This window comes from Oratosquilla oratoria, chromosome 20 (genome assembly GCF_046742065.1).
Source record: "Oratosquilla oratoria isolate Oo_2021 chromosome 20, ASM4674206v1, whole genome shotgun sequence".
Classification (NCBI taxonomy): Eukaryota; Metazoa; Arthropoda; class Malacostraca; order Stomatopoda; family Squillidae; genus Oratosquilla; species Oratosquilla oratoria.
In genome coordinates, this window is record NC_134796.1 from 43,058,849 (window position 1) to 43,083,550 (window position 24,702).

Genomic DNA, 24,702 nt, shown 5'->3' on the forward strand with positions numbered 1-24,702 from the left:
AATATTACTTGTTCCATTATTCGTGAAGTTAGAGCCTCGTTATATGCAAGTTTCACAAGTAGAATATTCCCTTTCATCATAATACTTATCCATTCTTAATTTTAGCAACCTGGAAACCAACTCATGGCATGCTGTAAATACATTGGGAGAAATTTTATAGCCCAGTCTCACATCAGTCGTAATCACTAATTTTGCTGTATGATATTATCTTAGCACTACTGCTCACATAGATATTTTGTAGAAGTCTTGAAAAGTTTGTTTGCACTCTGGTTGCACACAATATTTAGAATAGTAGTTTGAAGTCAAAAGTCAATTTGCAATTTACATTTAGATATAGTGGCTTGTTGCACACACTATTTTTGACAAGTAGCAGTTGATATGGTTTATTATTTCTGTTATTAGTATTCATTTACAGATCCTACATTCATATGGTTGGCTATTGATTTTAGCAAGTTTTTTTTTATAAGAATCTTGGAGAAGTGTGTGCACACATTTAATGGTAACCTCATGGAGATCGGAAGCTTGGCCTCTTCTGTTCTGTGAAGCCACTGTACCATTGTGGTAAAATTATGATATATTTTGTGTTTATATTGAGCCAAGCTATGATCAACTTTAGCCATTGGATTTTTCAGTCTACACATGTCATCTTCGTTTGATTTTGTCTCCAGTTGATTTTGGTACATTGATCATGTCTTAATGTAATTGTAGATGTATTTATATTTCCTACTTTTTGGTTCATATAACCTTGAATATTTGTCACACTTTCATATTTTTTATTTTCTCCGTAGCTAATTTAGAGTACACTTGTTTATTCAATTTCTTAGTCCCAGCATTGTGCTAATTCTTATAGAACCCGATTGTAGTTCCCAGCTAGAAATAATGAAGTCCCAATTTTTGTTAAGCATTCATGAAAAGAAATTAGGCAAAGTCTTGATTTTAGTGATTGATATCTGGTTTTGGTGGTACTGCAAAAAGAGAAGTCAGGAAGGCCTCTCTCTCTCCCCTCTCTCCCCCCTCTCCCTCTTTCTCTCTCCTCTCTCTCTCTCTCCTCTCTCTCTCTCTCTCTTTTTCTCCCTCTCTCTTCCTCTCTCTCCCTCCCCCTCTCTTCTTCTCTCTCTCTCCCCCTCTCTTCTCTCTCTCTCCCCCTCTTTCTCTTTCTCTCTCTCTCTCTCTCCCCCTCTCTCTTTCTCTCTCTCCCCCTCTTTCTCTCTCTCTCTCTCTCCCTCTCCCTCTATCTCTATCTTTTTTTCTGCTCTCTCTCCCTCTCTCTTTCTCTCTACCTACCTACCTCCTTCCGTCCTACCCTCCCTTCAGTACCCACCTCCATGAAGCCCCAAAGGGGTGATACCTTAGTCTTGAGACTGGGCCCAAGATCTCGCTATCACATTCATTTGTGTTTTGTCAACCATTTCACATAAGGAGAGCTTATAGCTCATGACTGCCCCCTACTGCAGACCAGTGACAGAAGCAGCCTGACACTGATGCAACACACAGTAGTTGAAAGAGGAACTAAGTTTCCAGTTGGTGAAGCTCAAGGCAGCAGTTATCATTAGTCTTCTTGGTTCTTGGTAGTTGTTCGTGAATTTATTTTACATATTTTTAATCATTTTAATGGGGATTTCATTTCACTGTTAAATTATACTTATTTGCTATGTATGGGTTGTGTCCTGCTATAGTGCCTCTGACCTAGGCATTAGGCAGGGGACAAAGATAACCCTTCATCCTCAAGAAAATAGGCGACAGGTAGGAGTGGGAGGGGTGGAGGTGAGTACATGCTTCAGCTGGTTACCTCCCATATAAGGGGGAGAACCTTATTAGTATATACAGTACTCGTCAAAAGTATACACCTACTCCTTAGGGCTGCATATTCATGATTAAAATTGGAAGGTATTTTCTGAAGTGAAATTATGTAAATATAATGTATCTGGCAACCCCCTACTGTCACACTGGGCCAACAGAGTAGAATATGAGGGAGAACCTAGCCAGTCACTCCCACACTGCTGTGGGAAGAGCATTTACAGGTATCCTCTCCCTTTGGGAACTTGCCTTTTTTCATACTGGTTTCCTTTGTTTCCCTAGGGTCTGTATCATTACCATAGCCCCAACAAAGGAATTAACTAAAGAAATAATTGTTAAAATCATTGGACTAAAGAAGGGAGGTCATGGAACTAAAAAGATTGGTGAAATATTGAAGGTGGCCAAATCCAAAGTCAAGAAGTACTTGGTTCAATTTCAATTAACTAAAGAAATAATTGTTTAAATCATTGGACTAAAGAAGAGAGGCCATGGAACTAAAAAAGTTTGTGAAATATTGAAGGTGGCCAAGTCCAAAGTCAAGAAGTACATGGTGCAATTTCAGGAGGGAGGAGGGCTGGAGATACCATCCCAGTAACCCTGGACAGGGAGTCCTAAGAAGACTTTTCCTTCAGAGGTTTTGCTGTTGTTAGTGGATTTGACTCTAAAGTACACTTTGATGTTCAAAACCCTTTGAGAAGTCTTCTTAGGACACCCCATCGTAGGTTTCTGTGATGGTATATCCAGCCCTACTTCCTCCCAAAATTGCATCATGTATCTCTTGACTTTGGACATGGCCACCTTCAACATTTCACTGATTTCTTTAGTTCTGTGGCCTGCCTTCTTTAGTCCAATAACTTGGGCAATTGCATTTTTAGCTATTTACTTTGTAGGGCCCATGGTAATGATACAGAGCATAGGGAAGTGAAGAAAACCTATGTGAAAAAATATATGTTCTGGAAGAGAGGGGTTACTTGAAAATGCTCTTCCCATGGCAGTGTGGAAAAAACTGGCTGTGTTCTCCCTCATGATCCACTTTGTTTGCCCAGCATAAGAGCAGGGGGTTGCCAGATACATTCCATCTACATAATTTCACCCGAGAAAATGCATTTACATTTTCGTCACAAATGTGTGGCCACAAGAGGTAGGCGCTAAATACTCTTGAGTAATGTAGATATATAAAATTATATAGGAAAGAGCATCTCAGGCCATGTTACCCTTTCATCTATTCACATTGATTATATTATTCCCAAAGACAGCTCCAAAGCAAAAACCAAATTGTTTTGGGTATAAAGGGGGTGGTGGCCATTCATTAACAATGGTACAAAATGTAGAACTTTTAAGAGTGCTCTTGACATTTATTTTATAGTACAAGTACACCATATTGATGTTTAATTTTTTTTTTTGTATGTATTTTGTTTGATGGAAATTTGCAATCAGTGTGACTGGTTCCAAAATGTCTATTAAACTGAAGCTGAACCTGAAATAATAAAATACAGTAGCTCATGGTCATTCCAAAGATAAATTATGTTATGCAAATTATAACAATTGTGAAATGACCCTGATTTATACAGAATTGATAAAAAGATTAAACCACTGAATTTTTTATAACAAGTTTTGATATGCTTATTTAATTGAATTAATTGGAGGCTGTTAAGAGTTACCTGAAGGCGGTAGGGGCAACTGATCAATTGATTTTTTAAAAAGAAATGGCTTGGGTGGATGCTACAACCTGAGGATATCTCGTGAACTGTTTATATGAAATAAAAGAGTTTCAACAGCATAGTTTCTTGCAGGTTTTAGTAAAATATTTTCCTATTGATGAAAATGAAACCAGAGCAGAAATACGAAACAATGTAATAAAATATTTCTTCCTCAATATAATTAATTTTCCTTATAAAATGGGTATTATAGCTTCGAGGTGCTGGAACAGTTTGTGATATATTTCAGATACCTTTCCTGATCTAGCCTATCCAGACATAACAGTAAGGCATTTACCGACTTAGCTTTCTTGTAAGCACAATTTTTCTATGTTTAAGCTTTTCTGACCTTTAAAAACTTGGTTTTAACTTGATCTAACCTCTTGAAATGATAATGCAATTAGGTATTGTACTTACCTCGTAGAAAAATATGCTATGTAAGTGGTTTGTTCGAAAGTTGTTGACGGCATTTCTAAGTATGTTTACATTTTAGCCTCTTGGTTTCAAGGTATTTTTATGAACGTTGTCTTGAAAATTAGAATAGATGTGTGTGCCACTAGTTGCTTTGAAATGCTGTTGGAAGTGGCTATATGCTAGCAGAGGTGTTAATGTTTTATAATGTTATACAAAGAATTGCATGTTTTCAGTATTCCAGTCTTGTTGTTTCATAAAGAAAAGCTTACTTTGATTATAAATGTATTCTTCAGCTGCAGAAATAGAAGAAGTAAGCAAATGTTTCACGGGAAGAAGAACGAGATTGCCAGCCCCCAAACCACAAACGGAAGATTTCTCATTGTGGAATTTCTTATACAAAAACATTGGAAAGGATCTCTCAAAAGTGTCTATGCCTGTCTCGTTGAATGAACCTCTCAATATGTTACAGGTACTTGGTTTAATTTTCTATCAGTTAAATGTGTAGTGGGGACAGATCTTAGATATAACCCATGAAATGTAAGAAGTTCCAGATTTAGATCATCATTATCATCATCATTTACCTAATCATCCATCTTACATTATCATATTTAATTAAAAAATCTAAGGAAATCCAGATCATCATCAGTTACCATCATATATCATCATCATCATCTGGAACTACATTTTATGAGTTGAAAAATATTATATTTTTGTTATAGTTTGATATACTTTGCCAGAATTTTAGTTGATATTTGATCTCATGCGTTATCTATCCTATATGTCTTGAATAGATCAGGTATCATTTCATGGGAATTATGATTTTCTTTGTCCTTTCTTTACAGCGTCTTTGTGAAGAATTAGAATATAGTGAGTTACTAGATAAAGCATCAGGTATAGAAGACCCAGGAGAAAGAATGATTCAGGTTGCTGCTTTTGCTGTTTCTGCCTACGCCTCTTCCATTTATCGTGCCGCTCATAAACCTTTTAATCCGTTACTAGGGGAAACATATGAATGTATCAGAGAAGATAAAGGCTTCAGATTTGTAGCTGAACAGGTATGTGCAAGTAAACAATTTACATTGATAGACATGTTTGATGTGAGTATGTGATATATGATGAATGAATTACCATATATACCCAAGTAATATTCATACATACATACCAAGGCTTTTTCCCCCTTACAAGGGAGGTAGCCAAAAAGGGAAAGGCATAAAAACACTCCCACCCATTTCATCCCTAAATACACTCCACACCCCTCCCACCCTTCCTCTCATCTGAGCACCTCCTGGATGACGGGTCATCCCTGAACCCTGCCCACCGCCCTGGGTCAGAAGCAGTGTCACAAGACACAGTACATCCACAGCAAGGCCGCTTCATTTAATCGGCGACCCCCCCTCTCCATCCCCCTTTGCATATAAGGAGAGGACGGGGAGAAATCCCTTCGGGCTGCGTCAAAATTTACTCACACATACTACCCCACCCCCCACCCCCCCGCCTATTCCTCCTCATGCAGTCACATCATCATCCATATACAACCATTCTCCACTCACCTCTGTCTTCCGTCCTCTCCCTTCCTTCCTCAACAGACATTCCCCTCTTCCCCAAAGCCCCCTTCACCCCATCCATCCACCTCTAATACCCAAGTAATATTCATACATACATACCAAGGCTTTTTCCCCCTTACAAGGGAGGTAGCCAAAAAGGGAAAGGCATAAAATCATTTCCACCCATTCCATCCCTGAATACACTCCACACCCCTCCACCCTCCCTCTTATCTGAGCACCTCCTGGATGACGGGTCATCCCTGCACCTTGTCCACTGCCCTGGGTCGGAAGCAGTGTCGCAAGACACAGCACATCCACAGCAAGGCCGCTTCATTAAATTGGCGACCCCCCCTCTCCGTCCCCCCATTGCATAAAAGGAGAGGACGGGGAGAAATCCCCTCGGGCTGCGTCAAATTTTGCTCACACATACTACCTCACTCCCCATCCCCCTGCCCATTCCACCTCATGCAATAACAACATCATCCATATACAACCATTCTCCATTCACCCCTGTCTTCCGTCCTCTCCCGTCCTTCCTCAACAGACATTCCCCTCTTCCCCAAAGCCCCCTTCACCCCATCCATCCACCTCATCCTAGGACGTCCCCTCATGTTCACTCCCTCCACATCTGCCTTCCATACTTCTTTTACTAGTCTTTCTTCACTCATTCTTTCCATGTGTCCAAACCATCCTAATACTCTTTCATCAACCCTATCTCCCAGCTCCTTTTCCACCCCTGTTCTCCTCCTCACCTCCTCATTTCTCACTCTATCTAGCCTAGTAACCCCCATCATACTTCTCAGACACCTCATCTCAAACACATTCAAACTCCTTCTCTCTTCTTCTCTTATGTTCCACGTTTCTGCCCCATACAGTGCTGTTGGCACAATTACTCCTTCATACAGTCTCCTCTTAGCATCCATTCCCAAATGTCTATTCCTCATTACACTCTTTAATCCACCAAGGCATTTACTCACTTCTCTTAATCTACATTCTACCTCCACCTTCACTCCACCTTTTCCTGCCACATTTGCATCCAAGTGTCTAAAACTATCCACTTCCTCCAGTCGCTCTCCCTTAATGTTCACTTCCAGTCTACTGCCACTTTCACCCCTTGTACATCTCATCACCTTACTTTTACCCACATTTATCTTTAGCTTTCTTCTATCACATACTCTCCCAAACTCTGCCACCAGCTTCCTCAATCCCTCCTCCGACCCTGCCACAAGCGCAGTGTCGTCCGCAAACAACAGCTGGCTCACCTCCCACTTTTCTTTTTGAAGTAAAGGTGGGACTTCGTCAAGGATGCGTTATGTCGCCCTGGCTGTTCAACTTATACATGGATTGGGTGGTGCGAGAGGTGAATGCTAGGGTAGTGGGTCAGGGATTGGAGATGGTTAAAGAAAATGGAGAAAATCTTTTTATTACTTTCAAAATTTTCTGTCATACTCTTACCCCATTTCACATCTGCTCTCCTCTTTGCCTCCTTTACCTTTTGCTTTACTTCTCTTTTCTTTTCTTTGTACCTCTCATATGACTCCCTCGTCCTATTTTGTAACCAATCTGTGAAAGCTCGCTTCTTCTCTTCTACAACCTACAACCTTCTTTGTTTCCTCATCCCACCATTCACTACCCTTTCTTCTATTTCCCCCCGTCCTTCTTGTTCCACACACCATCCTTGCACACTTTATGACTCCCTCCTTGAACCATCCCCATTCCTCCTCCACACCCAGCTCCACTCTATCCTTTACTCCCTCCCACTCCTCCTTCAGCTTCTTTTCGTACTCCTTCTCCTTTCCCTTTTCATTCAAAGAGTTCACTCTAAGAACCTCCCTACCTTTTGTCCCTTTCCTCTTTCTCCATCTATCTTCCACTCTCAACTTACCTTCCACCAAAAAATGATCTGATATTCCCCCATCCTCTCCCCTTAGCACATGTACATCCTTAACTCTTCCTATCATAATCCTATTTACCACTACATAATCCATTAGCGCTCTATCTACCACCCTTCCCTCCACCACCCTCTCCCATGTGTACTTATGCTTGACTTTCTTCCGAAACACTGTATTTGCTATCATCAACTCTCTAGTAATATTCAGTCTCAGTTAAAAGGTGACCCCCTATTTTGTGGCCAGAAAATCCAAAAATTTTCACATACCTCAAATAAAAGTCGACCCTAGATTTTTGTGTGTGCAGCCAAGTATATACATCATTTTCTTGTAGCCAAAATGTAAACACACTTTTCAGTTAACAAATCCAGAGAAACAGGAAAAAATAAAGAAAAATATTAGTTACACAGACTTCGAACATATTGCCACACATTGTTATTATTATTACTATTATTATTGGAAATTTTGCCATTGCAACCGCAGGTCTTCTCTAGTCTTAATTAACATTAGATGTCACACTCCACATGACACCCATCGAACTCAGGAGCCTTACCAGCTCTCATCATTTTAATAACTGCTTTCACCTCATCTTTTCTTGTTTCTCCTCCATTTTCCTCAATCGTCACTGTCATTTTGTTAGCACTTCCCACTGCAACTACCCTATCCTCCTTCACATTTTGCAACTTGCTAAAATACTCTGCCTATCTTCCCCTTTTTGCCAACTCTTTCATTATAATCTCTTCATTTGTACCTTTTACCTTTTCTCCTCTACTTGATTCACCTCCTCTTCATCTTATAATTTCCATTCAAAACATCTTTTTATAACTTTAAAAAATTCTGTCATACTCTTACCCCATTTCATATCTGCTCTCCTCTTTGCCTCCTTTATCTTATGCTTTACTTCTCTTTTCTTTGTATCTCTCATATGATTCTCTCATCCTATTTTGTAACTAATCTGTGAATGCTCATTTCTTCTCTTCAACCTTCTGTGCTTCATCATCCCACCACTCACTACCCTTCCTTCTATTTCCTCCCATCCTCCTTGTTCCACACACCATCTTTGCACACCTCATGACTTCCTCCTTGAAACATCCCCATTCCTCCTCCACTCCTAATTCTACCCTATCTTTCACTCCCTCCCACTCTTCACTTATCCTCTTCTTGTATTCCTTCTTCTTTTTTTGCTCATTGTATTTTACAAATACTGAAAAGAAATTTCCAATATTTTGCATTTCCTAACATCAGTAATTTTATTTTTCGGCTTCAGTGTGGGATATTTGAATGGTCAGTTAAACTGACTCGGTTTACCTGAAGCATTTGTGTAACATAGACATCTAGCTGAAATCTTACAGTTCCCCAAAATTTTGTGTAAAAGTTTTTACATTAACCACTTTAATACAAATCAAGTTCTCGCATACAGCATCAGCTCCCATATTTATGATCCATCACACTACTTGCATTATAAAATATAAAGTCTACATACATACATATACCAAGGCTTTTTCCCCCTTACAAGGGGGGTAGCCAAAAAGAAAAAGGCATAAAGTCGCTGCTGTATTATTCTTTCTCTTTTACTCTCAGTAATAATAAACACAGAAAATGTGATCATACCAGTTCACAGAATCTGGGGGTAACTTGTGTACAACTGCATATATATATATATATATATATATATATATATATATATATATATATATACAGTCACTATCCGAGTTGGGGGGGACGGAGAGGGGGGGTCGCCGATTTAATGAAGCGGCCTTGCTGTGGATGTGCTGTGTCCTGCGACACTGCTTCTGACCCAGGGCAGTGGACAGGGTGCAGGGATGACCCGTCATCTAGGAGGTGCTAAGATGGGAGGGAGGGTGGAGGGGTGTGGAGTGTTTTCGGGGATGAAATGGGTGGGAATGTTTTTGTGCCTTGTCCTTTTTGGCTACCCCCCTGGTAAGGGGGAGGGAGGCCTTGGTATATGTATGTATGTATGTACTATCTGAGTTACGACGTACGCGAGTTACGACCACCCGTACTTACGACCACATCTGGCAGATGCCTATTTTGAGTTTACTGTACATGTCTGGCAGCACAGCGCGTAAGATAGTTGTGGCAACCGGCATCGCGTACGGCAGTTATGGCAGAGATGGAAAAGTTGCTATACACGTGGTTGTAAGGTAATAGGCAAAGAAATGTGAGTGACGTTGCAAGCAGTGCAAAGTAAGGATACAAGTTAATTTCACATGTTGAAAGAACGTGCAGGTGAAGAATACGCTTCACGTGAGTTCATAGTGAGTGCTGGGTGGTTTCGTTGCTTTCGAGAGCATTACCAGGTTCACCACGTGTTGTCGAAAGGTGAGGCTGCTAGCAGTGATGCGCCTGCAGCTAAGGCATTTGTGGAAGAGTTTGAAAATTTTTGGATGAAGGATATTTACGTACTTACGACCACGTCTAGCTGATGCCTATTATGAGTTTACTAATACGAATACACTATAATAAGTATTTTCTTTCTTTAACTTACCATATCATATTAACAACTAAGCAACTGAAAACAATACTGTATACAACTGTAGGAGAGAAGCCAAACACAGAGTATGGGATCCAATGTATTTAACGTTTCGCCCACCAGGATATCATGTATCCTAGAGTAGAACCCTCGTGTTGGCCATTTTGAATAGGATCCGACTTACAACTGGTTGGTCGGAACCTATCTAGGTTGTAACTCGGATAGTGGCTGTATATATAATCAAGATGCTGACGCCAGCATCCACGGGTACCCACTCGCTCCTCATGACACTGTAGGCATCATTGTACTGAAGTGATCAAGCTATAGCTTGTGTGTACTGTTGCTTTATCTTTATTACAGTGATCGTTTTCTTTAGATCCATAGACATTTTATCAATTGATTTGTATTACTATGGATTTTTTGTTTATATTTTTGAGTCCCAGTATGGCCAGCTAAAAAGAAAATGTGAGTTGTAAACTTGATACATGTGCGATCACCACAATGCCAAGCAGCTGCTGGTATGTGCTTTAAATTTATTATTGAGAGTGGATTTTGGAAAATATCAGTAAGTACTTACCGTATACACTATATATGCTAAGAATGTGAAAGAGCAAAGCTAAATACTTACAAGATCAAATCGGCTATGGTAATTAATAATCGGTGATTTTTTTAACAGGACTTGTGTTTTGATGTATACAGGCATACTTAAATCACCATTAATCTGTATTTTTGAAAGTAATAATTTATACATAGATTATGCTTTTGTTAATTAAAATTTCAACCCAGATTAGACATGAATTTCGACTAAAAAAAAAAGTAGTATCCACATAAAAGTCGACCTCTTCAATTCGGCCTTAAAAATCAGACTGAAAAACTTGACTATTATTTGGGTATATAGGGATTCCAGTATAGAAAATTATGTTTTGTAGTAATGATAATGAAAATGTTGATGTATGTTTTTGGTGATTTGGAATTCTGGTGAAAATGAAAGTGGAATGTTTGGTAAAAAAAAAAAAAAGATGAAGTGGTTAAATGAATGGAAAGACAGATAACAAGTGGTTGAGTAAATAACAGGTAGGTTTGGAGTAGATGAGCAAATAGAAATAGAAAGAATAATACCTTCTGTGGTTGCTATTAACATGTAAGTACTTGCTCTTTTGTGGGTGTGCTGTGTCTTGCAACACTGCTTCTAACCCAGGGCAGTGGGCGAGATGCAGGGATGACCCGTCATCCAGGAGGTGCCAAGATAAGAGAGAGGGAAGAGGGGATAGAGAAAAAGCCTTTGGTATATGTATGTATGTATGTAATATTTTAGGAAAGAATACCTTCTGTGGTTGCTACATAAGTTTCATTATTAACATGTAAGTATTTGCTCTTTTGTTTTTCCCACACAGGTTAGCCATCACCCACCCATATCTGCTTGTTATGCTCAGAGTAACAACTTTATTTTTTGGCAAGATGTACGAATTAAAACTAAATTCTGGGGAAGATCTCTTGAATTCCAACCATCAGGTATGTTCAATTGTTTTCATGGCTCTGCTACATAAGCTGTTAGGTCATGTGAAATTGCTTAGTTTTATAGTTTTCCTCAAGCTTTAAAAATGTCAGTGTGTTATAAATAACTTCATTGGCAAAGATTTTGGATTTGGTCATACTTGAGGAACTACAGTTTTTCAAATAGCTAACATCTAAGTGTATTGAATTGCCCATATCTTTCTCTCTCTCTCTCTCTCTCTCTCTCTCTATATATATATATATATATATATATATATATATATATATATAAGAGAAGTAAAGCTTAAGATAAAGGAGGTAAAGAGGAGAGCAGATGTGAAATGGGCTAAGAGTATGATAGGAAATTTTGAAAGTAATAAAAATGTTTTGGAAGGAAATTAAGAGAGGAAGGGGAGACAAATCAAGTAGAAAAGAAAAGGTGAAAGGTGTAGATTGAGTGATGATAATGGAAGAGATGGCAGTAAGAGTAAGATGGACAGAGTATTTTAGGGAGGTGCTGAATGTGAAGGAGGATAGGGAGGGAAAGGTAGTTCCAGTTCCAGTGAGAAACACTTAGAAAATGACAGTGATGAGGAAAATACACGAGAAACACGGAAAGATAAGGTGGAAGCAAATATTAAAATGATGAGAGCAGGTAAGGCACCTGGGTTGCATGGGTGTCATGTGGAGTGTCTAAAAAAGGGAGGTACAGTGATGGTGGACTGGCTGATGTTGTTTAATGTTTGTCTAAAAGAGGGTAGAGTGCTGGAGTGCCTGTATAGTTCCATTTTACAAAGGAAAAAGGGGACAAGTGTGAGTATAGTAGTTTCAGAGTGATCAGTTTGTTGAGTGTAGTTGGGAAGGCTTATGGGAAGGTTTTGATTGAGAGGATTAGGAGAGGAACAAAGGGTGTAACTGGTGAGGAACAGTGTGGGTTAGGACAGGTAGGGGTTGTGTGGATCAAATTTTTGTGTTAAGGCAGATATGTGAGAAAGTTTTAGGAAAAGGTAAGGATGTTTTTTGGGCATCTATGGATTTAGAAAAGGCTTACGACAGGGTAGACAGAAAGGCACTGTGGGAAGTATTGCATACATATGGAATAGGAGGAAGGCTGTTAAGAGCAGTCAAGATTTTTTATGAGTAGTAGAGCCTGTGTTACAATTAGAAATGGAGAGAGAGTGATTTGAGGTAAAGGTGGGACTTTACCAGGGATGTGTCATGTCATTTTGGCTGTTCAGTTTATATGTAGATAGGGTGGTGTGAGATGTAATGGGCCAGGGATTGGAGATGGTTGAAGAAAATGGGGAGAAATGGTAGATAACCTAGTTGTTATTTGCTGATGACATTGCACTTGTGGCATGATCAGAGGAGGGAGTAAGGAAGTTAGTGATGGAGTTTGAGAAGGTGTGTGAAAGAAGGAAGATGAAGATAAATGTGGGTGAAAGTAAGGTGATGATATGTAGAAGGGGAGAGTATGGCAGGAAATTGGAAGTGAGTATTAAGGGAGAGAGACTGGAGGAAGTGGATAGTTTTAGATACTTGGGTGCGAATGTGGTGGGGAAGGTGGAGGCAGAATGTAGATTGAGAGAAGCAAGTAAATGCCTTGGGGAATTAAAAAGTGTAATGAGAAATAGACATTTGGGAATGGATGCCAAAAAGAGATTGTATGAAAGGATGATTGTGCTCACAGCACTGTATGGGGGCAGAAACATGGAACATAAGAGAGGAAGAGTTTAAATGTGTTTGAGACGAAATGCTTGAGAAGTATGGTAGGGGTTACTAGACTGGATAGAGCGAGATATGAGGAGACGAGGAGGAGAGCCAGGGTGAAAAGGGAGTTGGGAGATAGAGTAGATGAAAGAGTATTGGGATGGTTTAGACACATGGAAATAATGAGTGAAGAAAGATTAGTAAAATATGTGTGGAAGGCAGAGGTGGAGGGAGTGAACATAAGAGAGCAACCAAGGATGAGATGAATGGATGGGGTAGAAGGGGCATTTTGGAAAGGGGAATGTCTATTGAGAAAGGAAGGGAAAAGACAGAAGATAGGGGTGAATGAAGAATGGTTGTGTATGAATGATGCTGTGATGCATAGAAGGGAGTATGTGTGAATGATGTTTTGATGCATCCTAAAGGGATTTCTCCCCATCTCTTTTTCTGCATGAGGGGACAGAGAGGGGGTGTCGCCAGTTAAATGAAGCAGCCTTGTTGTGGATGTGCTGTCTTGAAACATTGCTTCTGACCCAGGGCAGTGGATGAGATGCAGGTATGACCTGTCATCCAGGAGAAGCCAAGAAAAGTGCGAGGGAGGGAGGGGTGGTAGGACTGGAGTATGTGGGGATGAAATGAGGGGGATTGGATTTATGCCTTTGGCTTCAGCTACCTCCTTTGTAAGAGGGGAAAAGCCATTGTTATAGGTATGTATGTATATATATATATATATATATATATATATATATATATATATATATATATATATATATACTAATGGTATGGGCAGGAGATTTTGTCATAGGCATATCTCATTAAAAGTGATGGCTAATTGTGTGCTTATTATTCTTTTAAGGGCATTTTCCTTATGCCTTACTATTGACTTACTCTCCTTTGAAAGGAGGTTTAAGACTTCACTGCAGCTAATCATTATTGCTAGATCATGATTTCAGGTACAAGACCCTTCTTCAGTAGCTTGGGATATTCTTACCTAACCATACAGAAAGAATATCCCAAGCTACCGAAGAAGGGTCTTGTACCTGAAATCATGATCTAGCAATAATGACTACCTGCAGTGAAGTCTTAAACCTCCTTTCAAAGGAGAATAAGCCCATAGGCATATGGAAAATGTTAAAAAAAAAAAAAAATAAGCCCACAACTGGCAATCACTTTTAATGAGGTATATGTGTACATGTATGTGTCTGTATATTTTGTGTGTGTGTGTGTGTATATATATATGATATAGCTGCTGTCTTTTGTTCATTCAGCCTGTCAAAATGATATAAGATTTGATAATGTATATTTGTTTTTGACATAATGTTGTTACTTTTGATTAATAAGTATTAACCTGCTTTATAAAAAATTCAGGGAAAGTTCATTTGGTATTGCCGGCCTTTGGGGACAAGTACGAATGGAATAAAGTGACGACGTGTGTTCACAACCTATTCGGTGGAGGCCAGCGCTGGGTAGACCAGTATGGCGAAATGGTCCTCACCAACACTAATGCTGATCTTGTTTGCAAGCTGACATTTGTGAAAGTAAGTTTATTCATATATTTTCTTATTTACTTCTTTATTTATCTATTTGGAGATGCCAGCAAGAGGCTTCTCTTCCCTCAGGGGAAGATGAGATCTTCCAGATGCAAAAGGACACAAAAACTTCACCTCAGTAAGGAGGTGTGGGCTGGAGGGGCCAGAAGTCTTTGGATCAGGCCCAGAATCTCACTCTATTCTCTCTACCACTTTTCACTACCTTCCCCTCTTGTTTGTTTTTTCATATAAGGAAGTCGTTAATCTAGTAGCTGGAGACAGAAAGCAAATCATGTCAAGTATGTTCAAAACCAATAAACTTCTCACACATCCATCAAATAGAACACATGCATTACACTTACCAACACAAACCACTACACAAAGAGTTGCAACCACCATCCAGCACACACTCAAAGGCATATCCTGAACATATTCCAAATAAACATAAATGAAATTGCAGACAAACAAATGGAGCTGCTTCATTTCATACATAAACAGGCACATAACTCAAATCCGGAAATAAAACTAACACCACAACACAGTACCAACATATTCCAATTACACAATGGTAAGAGGGGATAACTCGCAACACAGAAGTGGACACACAACTCAAATCTATACCCTTCTTCAACAGAAGAAACTAAACAAATGTTAACAGACATCAAAACAGAAGTAATCTCATTCCAAGCACAAGTAAAGAAAACGACTGACATCACGCATATTTACATACCATCCGCTACATCAACCCCCCAAGGCTACATCCCTGAACTCCAATATTGCAACTCACAAACAAACCACATACTGGCAGGTGATCAGAACACACAACCCAACTTGACTAAACATATAAATGGCAGACCAAAGAAGGCCCAAAATACTAGAAAAACTCCCCAACCTAAAGGTATTAAATTCCAGCAACTATCCTATTACCACAGGGGATGGAGGAGTCTTAGAAGTGGTAAAAGACACTTTCAAGGAACAGCATAAAGGAGGAACATAGTACAAAAGTAGCGTAATTCTTCTATGAGTAGATATTTTACTCTTAGATAAATTATATGTGGCTCCAGCCTGTAGGGGGCACCCCAAAGCAGTCTGAAAATTATTTCTGCCCTGCATTCACCACTGCAAAATAACATGCAGTCAGTACCTCAGCATGGAGTGTGTGTGTGTATTTACATAGTTGTGTTATATGGGAAGGGAATCTGTGCTCGTAGTGACCCATCTTTGTATCTCTCAGCATCTAGTTTGTTCTGATATTTTTGTATGGTTTTTGCACACACTATTGTTTCATCTAATTTGCTCCAGACATACACCACTCTGTGTGGATGTTTATACATATATAAATGGATTGATGATATCAGTGGTGGCACTAAGAAAATGATAATGATGGGAGAGGGAAATGGAGAAATAAGAAAAGATGTGCAAGTAGTTTTGAAAAAGATGAGAGCAGGTAAGGGGGTTGTGTGGATCAGTTTTTTGTAGTAAGGCAGATATGTGAGAAAGCTTCAGCCTTTATGAATTTGGAAAAGGCTTATGACAGGATAGACAGAAAGGCACTTTCGAGGTTTTGCAGATGTATGGGATTGGAGGAAAGCTGTTAAGGGCAGTTCAGAGTTTTTATGAAAGTAGTAGAATCAGAAATAGAGAGAACAAGTGATTTGAGGTAAAGGTGGGACTGTAACAGAGATGTGTCTTCTCACCATGGCTGTTGAATGTGTACATGTTGGTGCAAGAGGTAAAGACAAGTGTAATGGGCAGGGGACTGGGGATTATTAAAGAAAATGGAGAAAAGTGGGAGGTGAGTCAGTTGGTTTTTGCTTATGACACTGCACATGTGGCAGAGTCAGAGGAGGGATTAAGGGAGTTAGTGACAGAGTATGGAAGGGTATGTGATAGAAAGTTGAAGGTAAATGCGAGTAAAAGTAAGGTGATGAGATGTACAAGGGTAAATAGGATGGCAGGAAGTTGGAAGTAAATATTAAAGGAGAGAGGCTGGAGGAAGTGGATTGCTTTAGGTATTTGGAGTCGCATGTGTTAGGAAAGTGAGGAGTGGAGGTGGAAGTAAATTGTAGACTGAGAGAAGCAAGTAAATTCTTTGGGGGATTAAAAGGTGTCGTGGGAAATAGGCATTTGGAAATTAATACAAAGAGGAGACTGTATCAACAGGTGAGTGTGCCAATGGGACTGAATAAGGCAGAGACCTGGAATTTAAGAGAGGCAGAGAGGAAAAATTGAAGTGTGTTTGAGAAGTATAGTACGAGTTACAAAGTTGGATAGAGTGAGAAACAAGGAGATGAGGAAGAAAGCAGGGGTGGAAGAGGCAGGTAGGGCTGATGAAAGACTATTGGGATGGTTTCTACCCATGGAAAGAATGAGTGAAGAAATATTAGTATAAGAGGTGTGGAAGGCAGAGGTAGAGTGAAGTTGAGGGAATGACCAAGGATGAGATGGATGGATGGGGTGAAAGGGGCCTTGTATATTGATCAAGGAAGGGAGAATGCAGGAGATAGTATTGAGTAGAGAAGGTTGTGTATAGATGATACTGTATGAATGATTTTTTGACACAGCCTAAAGGGATTTCTCCATGTCTTCTCTGTTTTCTACATAAGGGGACAGATAGGGGGAGGTCACCAATTAAGTGAAGCGGCCTTGCTGTAGATGTGCTGTGTCTTGCTGCATTGCTTCTGACCCAGGGCAGTGGGCGGGATACAGGGATGACCCGTCATCCATGAGGAGCTAAGATGAGAGGGAGGAAAGGGTGGTGGATGGGAGTGGGATGGGCGAGAGTGGGGACTTGCCTATTGACCTCGCTCCCTTCCTTGTAAGGGGGGAAAAGTCCCTGGTATGTATGTATGTGTATATATATACATACATATACCAATGGCTTTTCACCCTGTACAAAGTCAAAGGCATAAATCCATTCCTACTCATTTCATCCCCACATACTCTACTCCCATTCACCCCCCTCCTTCCCTCCCTCCCTCCCTCCCTCCCTCCCTTCCTCTTTTCTTGGCTCCTCCTGGATGACAGGTCATTGATGCATCTCGCCCACTGCCCTGGGTCAGAAGCATTATAAACATACTAAAATCAGTTGATTCATGTATGTTTTTTTTCCACAACTTGATGTATCTGTGTGGAAATATATTCTAACATATTTAAATAATTTTTCTCTTTATGTCTCTCTCGCGCTAATAGTATTTCAGGGAATTGATGTTTGCATTCATATTATTTTTGCATGCCATTGTATTGTATAACTACTCTTAGCCATGTGGTTTGACTTTGAAATTATAGTATGTGTAGGATATCACTAATTCTTGGAATTGGAAAATAAACATTTTTGTACTGACATCCCAGAGTTAGTTAACTATTTTGAACTTCTATATAGATTTTCTCGTGTGGAATATTTTATGGTTATTACTGTTAGCAGCCTTCAATAGTGAGATGAAAATTTAAGTTATAATAATGATAATAATAATAATAATGATAAGTTTATTTGGCAATGAATCAATATACATGAAGTGCAGATAATGAAAAAAACACATAGTTCAAAATAACAATTACAATTGCCGAGGATAACACAAAAAAAGCATGTAAGCTTATTTCCATTATGTATTTATAGCCATGTTATGCATTACAGGCAAGCTCATGGTCATCAAAAAGAAACGAAGTCTTTGGTACGATTGCAGCAAGTGACGGTAAAGTGATTCACAATCTTTTTGGCAAATGGACAGAAGCTCTATACTGCGGCCATGCCCCATCTGCACGGATGGTGTGGCGACCTGGCACAATGCCAGAGGACTTCCATCTCTATTATGGATTTACCCGCTTCGCCATCGAGTTGAACGAAATTGATCCTGATCAGTCCAAATTCTTACCATCAACAGATACCAGATTCAGATTAGATCAGAGGTGAGTTTTGAATTCATGTTTTTGTTATTTAGTATACTTTGTGGTGGTGTGCTGTGTCTTGTTGCATTGCTTCTGACCCAGGCAGCGGGCACGAGACAGGGATGACCCTTCCTCCATAAGAAGCTAAGATGAGAAAGGTACAAGGATGGTGGATGGGAGTGAAATGAGTAGTAGTGGGTGGGTGTCTTTAACTTGACTTCCACCTTATGTAGATAGTATACTTCAAAGATCCAACAGTGAGACTCAGCAAAAAAAATTAAACATTAAGATACTTAGTAAACACAAGCTTTGAGCAGCAGAAGGGAACTAATCACACTGTACAAACAGTTCTTGAGAACCACACTCAAATATGTTTTTACAGAAAGGTTCCCAACAATGCAGGAAGACACAGCAGGGCCTGACAGCTGAAGCTGGTTTACTCCCACTGCTTTATTTATATGGTGACCCTCCTTCCTCAACTTTTTATAAGTAAATAGAGAAGATAAGGAGAAATCTATTCTTCATTCACATCTATCTCCTGCCCTCCATCTTTCAAGATCATCAAACGTTCCCCTTTTACCCAAGGCTCCTTTCATCCCATCCATCATCTTCCCCTCAAGTTCACTCCTTGGGTAAAAGGGGAATGTCTGTTGAGCAGGGAAGGGAGAAGGCAAGAGACATGTGTGAGTAGAAAATGGTTGTGAATGGACAATGAATTGACACAGCCCAAAGAGATATTTCCTTGTCTTCTCTATTCATGCATGAGAGTACAAGGAGGGAGGGTCACCATGTCAATGACATAGTCAAGGTTAACCAGTTTTGGCTGTCAGGATATGCTATGTCTTGCAGTACTGTTTCCAACCCTGGCAGTGGGTATGTGGTAGGGATGGCCCTTCATCAACAAGGAGCTAAGATAAGAGGGAAATAATGGGTGACCATTTAAAGGGGAAGAAGCCTTGTGGTATATATAAGCAGATAAAGCAATAATGAGATTATTTTGTAATGCTGCAATTCCTTTGAATCTATTCTTTAATATCTCTATCTCTATTTCTCTGATCGTTTGGTAGGGGGAGAAATGTCATCATGTTTCCATGCTAAAATGTATTCTTACAACTACCATGAGAAAAGATGTAAGGTCGAAATTTAGAATTACAACAAACCTTTTCCAGGGCCCTGGAGGAAGGAAATGTATCAGGAGCTGAAGCACTGAAGCAGCAGGTGGAGCAGCAGCAGAGGGAGCGGAGAAGAAAGAGGGATGAGGAGGGCAGAGAACACACACCATATTGGTTCAAGTTAGTTTCAACAAGTTTAAGGCAGTGGAGACAATATGACTTGATTGACCCTTCATATGTTTTGTGAACAAGTTGATTAATCAGTCAGTCAATTGTCATCCATCTCTCATTTAATAGGTACCAATATGTGGTAGTCCTCCATTGAGGGACTGACACCGTCTTCAGACTGGACCCAAGGTCTTTCCCTTTGTTTCTCTTACTTCATGAGTATCTCTTACACCTCTTCATTCATGGAGAGCTGATAACTGGGGACTGCTCCTTTCCTTCTACTACTTTCATCTAGTGACTTGGAAACACTCCCACATCAGTACAGCATAGTGTTGCGACTGATCTATGCCTTTTTCCACAAAATTCCCACAAAGAAATCTGGATTTCCACTTTTTTTTCTCCAACAAAAAGGAATTGTTATATACAAATAACTTCATGGCAACATATAATTTGCCCACAAAACATCCCACATGAGCAAATTTCTCCCACAAATTTGGAAATTTCCCCAAAAATGGCATCCCTGGTACAGTACAGACAACCCAAGCTTTCTCCCCAGAGAGATTTGTGAGAGGGCCCAAGGACTGTTGCCAGCCACTGGAGGGCTGTGGGTTTACTGCTATATGAAACTCGAGGCAACAATTATTCATTCAAGTTCCTAGTCTGCTTCCATATAGTGCCATAAGCACAATCATGTCCTCATATAATCTTCTTTGTGTTTGTTCCCAGGTACCTACTTCTCATGACACATTTCATTCTCTCCAGATATTTACTTGCTTTTTTTACTCTATATTTCTTGTCCATCCATCTGTTCCCTGCTACTGACCCTAAATACAAGTCTCCACTTTTTTAGCCTCTCATTCTTTAAACTTGCTCTAACACACCACCATCACCCCTTGTGCTCCTCATCACCATATCTTTGCCCACACATCCTTCCAGCTTTCTCCCTCCCAGACCCCACCACCAACTGTTTCAGTCCATCCTCCTACTTGGCTATAAGTGCATTGTCATCTGCAAACAACAACTGGCTTACCTCCCACTATCCTATACTTTGATGTCCATTATCTGAAGGCCACAGGTCCTCTGCAAAAGAGATCAAAGGCAACATAAGAATGAAGGAGACTGCAAGAGACCATAAGGCCTACACTAGGCAGTCCCATGTCCATTACCACCTGTCATCCCCATCCATAAAGTTATCTGTTTCCTAAAACAATAGTTTCAGTGCTCACTACAGGGTTATTAAGTCTATTTCATTTGTTGACCACCCAATTAGTAAACCAGTTCTTGCCTATTTCCTTTTTTAAATCCAAGTTTGTCCAACTTAAATCCATTATTGTGAGTCCTGCCCTGTTGTCTTAATATGATAACCTTGATTGCATCACCCTTGTTAAAGCCTGTGATCCACTTAAACACCTCTGTTAGATCACCCCACACTATGCGTCTCTCCAGAGAGTGTAAGTTAAGATGCCTAAGTCTCTCCTCATAAGATAAATTTCTGAGCCCATGTATCATTTTGGTCATTCTCCTCTGTACTGATTCTAGTGAATTGATGTCCATTATAGGAGGGAGACCAAAACTGTACCACATAATCAAGGTTGGGTCTAACTAATGCTAGATAGTTTGATAATTACCCCTGCACTTGATTGATCTCTCCACTTTTACTCATCATTGTGAAACCCATCATCTATTACCCTCACATTTATTATCTCCCTCATCACCCAGTCCATATATGTTGAACAACTTTTGTAAAGCAGAACTATACATGCACTCCTCCAGTCCTCTGGCACACTCCCTTCCCACAGGCACACATTAACCAGCCTTACCCAGTAACCATGTCGTTTTCTTCTCCCATGAACCACAGATGTGGAACCTGGAAGTGTCAGTAGTCTGGTGTACAAACAATCATATATATATAGATCTACTGTATTTGTCATTATATGTTCTTTCAGATAAACTACATATATTTATTTATTAGCTAATAGAGTTCATTCTCTTCATTTCATATCCACAGACAAGTTCTTAACGACCAAGGTGAAGAGCAGTGGCAGTTTACAGGAGAATACTGGAACAAGCGGAAGGACCCAGGATTCATCAACATGACCTTTGAGCAACTTTGGTAGTTTTTACTACCACATGAGATCTGGTTTTTGATTGTGTGGCCTCTGAGCATCTGTGGTTATTGAAAATTAATTGGAAGACATGGACTTAGTACTCTACAACCATAGATTTTGTTCATAGGGTGATGTGATGATGATGATGATTCGATTTCATGCCTCAATATTCCCCTAAAACAGAAAAGCTGTGGTATTTATTTGTTCTCGGTGAATCACGCAGGGTATAGCAGAAGGTACAGTGGTGAAAAAATGATAGTCTCATCCTTTTTTTACAGAGGTATATATGTATATGTGAAAGTATAATGTATCTTTTTCCATCTTAGTATGTAACGGATGCATTATCAAGAAACTGTAGGATCTAAAGCCATTATTTGTGTAGTAGGCTATGATTGGGAATACAGGTTTTTGTAGGATCTCCACTGTATGATTATATGAAATTCAGGTTGTGAATTTACCTCTCAATGACTTATGGAAACTATCCTTGGTAAGGGTCCCAGAGACGATAATGATGGTGATGATGTTGGTACTCTCTAACCGGTCGTATGCTTTGGCAAGCCAAGCTTTGCAGAGCATTTATAAGATTTCTATGCTGCCTTATGCAGAGGAGGAGCATCAGGGATAATATTTAGTTAATTATCCCTTTGCTTTCCTATTATCTTTTTTCTTTAACATTCACCAATTTTGCCCCTCCAAATACAATGGGATACTTGACAGGTTTTGTTCTGGTGAACATCAGATACTCTATATAGACACTTCAATTTACAAACCAGGTACACTCTGAACAGCCATTTGTAACTCGAAGTGTTCTAAGTTGTTATTCGACATAATTTTAAAGGTACTTTAATGTTAGATTTCTTACCTTTGAAACTGGTAAAGTAGGCTTGAGGCTTCATTTGTATGTCTGAAAATTTGTAAGTAAAGGAGTGTTTGTACTTCATTTGGTCCTTGCTAGAGTAACATTGATGACATCGTCAGTGATGAAATTGGTCAAGTATGCCCATGTGTTGAAGAGATTACTTGCTTCAAATGCATCCTTGATTTTATTTTTATATTATTTATTTATTTATTTATTTATTCATATATATATATATTTTTTCTTCTATGGATGGATGGATTATTATTTTATATTTATTTGATTAATATTATTATTATTATTTTTTTTTTTTAATTTAAATGTGGCCTGTTCACTCCTCCTGCATTTTCTTTATCATATTTGTCCTTTCTCTTTTGTTTTCTGAAAATTTTTTCGTGAACATCGGTTCTTATCTGTTGCACTTGTCCTTTTGCATTGAATAATTGCCAACATTGTTTGCATATGTTTATACATTTGACCAGCTTTGCTTTGTAAGTTAGCTTGATTTGACATTGCATCCTGTAACTGCTTGTTATTTGTCCTTATTTTCTGTGAAGCAAGTTTGGAATGTAGGCTTTTATACCATGGAATAGAATTAAACCTCATGATTCTAAGGTAATTGGTAGATTTATTTTTTCCAGGTTTATATATATATACTGTATATATATATATATATATGTATGTATATATATATGTATATATATATATATATATATATATTTTTTTTTTTAAGGCTTGTTGAATGTATAGAATTAATGTTGCCAAAATGCGGGATAATTGGGTAATACTATTTGAACACCCCCCCCCCTTCCAAATAACTTGGGTTTTGGCACCAATCATTTTTATCTTCGCATTTCAAAGTTAACTGTTCCATTGGGAGGAGTCGGAAAAAGTAACAGACTGGCATGACAAAAGAAAATGAATCAAGTAATCCAGCTGAATAAGATGAAAAATGGGTAATTTTAACATTTATATGACAAATAAAGGGACTCAATTTTTTTGTCACGAGTTACCATCATATTCAATTTCACAAAACAAGAAGTATAGGTTCCTCATCCAGCTTTGAATTTTTTGACTTTCCAGAATCAAAGAAAGCATGGATATTATAATTATGCCATAGTCAATAGAATTTGGCAGATATCAAAACTTTCAGTGGAATTTACACCATAAAGATCATTAACATCCTTAATATTTTTCAGTGAATGTATCCTCTGATTTAAAAAATATATGTATAAATAATTGGCACCTACATGTGCATATTCTCATGTGCATCCAGATATGGACAGAAATATATTTGGATATGCTTGCTAGTACATTTAAGTATTTCTGTATGTATGATTTGTATGAATTCAGGTTGAAGAAAAAAAAATGGATGGTGGCACATAGATGAAAGACTTGGTACTTGTTTCACCACACTTCATAACTTAAGAGAGCACCTGAGATGGGTTGAAAATACTAGTATATAGGTGTTTGTATAAATGATAACCCACCACACCCCAGTCTCATACAGTGGGAAGTGAGAAACTGCAGGTAGAGCAAAGTCCTGTCACTCCTTACAAGGGAGGTGGCCAAAGTCAAAAGGCATAATTCCACTTCCACCCACTCCATTCCCACCCATTTCATCTTTGCCCACTCCACTCCCATTCACCACCCACTTTTCTTGGCTCCTTTTGGATGACTGGTCATCCCTGCATCTCACCCATTGCCCTGGGTCAGAAGCAGTGCAGCAAGACACAGCACATCCACAGCAAGGCTGCTTCATTTAATTAGCGATGACCCCCCCCCCCCCACACACACACACATAGAGGTCCTCTCATGCAGAAAAAGAGAAGGGGAGAAATCCCTTTGTGCAGGGGTGTTCTCCTACCCGAGTTAAAGTACATACATTTACCAAAGGCTTTTTCCCACTTACAAAGGAGGTAGCCAAAAAACAAAAGCATAGAAATCACTCCCACCCATTCCATCCCCTACATACTCCATTCCCCTCTACCTTCTTCCCTCCCTC

The 24,702-nt window shown here is 39.3% G+C and overlaps 1 protein-coding gene across 5 annotated transcripts in view; it reads left to right on the top strand.

The window, feature by feature from the left end:
• Positions 1–23,386, top strand: part of LOC143036501 (oxysterol-binding protein-related protein 3-like) — a 107,735-nt gene extending 84,349 nt beyond the window's left edge. For 3 of the 5 annotated variants that reach the window (XM_076203926.1, XM_076203925.1, XM_076203922.1), the window contains exons 14-20: positions 4,202–4,377; positions 4,751–4,963; positions 11,230–11,347; positions 14,408–14,577; positions 18,203–18,474; positions 19,623–19,745; positions 21,742–23,386. In XM_076203926.1, the coding sequence (XP_076060041.1) occupies positions 4,202–4,377; positions 4,751–4,963; positions 11,230–11,347; positions 14,408–14,577; positions 18,203–18,474; positions 19,623–19,745; positions 21,742–21,850 (1,181 nt within the window). In that variant the 3' untranslated portion in view covers positions 21,851–23,386. The remainder of the gene's footprint in view (positions 1–4,201; positions 4,378–4,750; positions 4,964–11,229; positions 11,348–14,407; positions 14,578–18,202; positions 18,475–19,622; positions 19,746–21,741) is intronic. The other 2 variants (XM_076203921.1, XM_076203924.1) reach the window with 1 other exon arrangement.
• Positions 23,387–24,702: the final 1,316 nt, after the last annotated feature.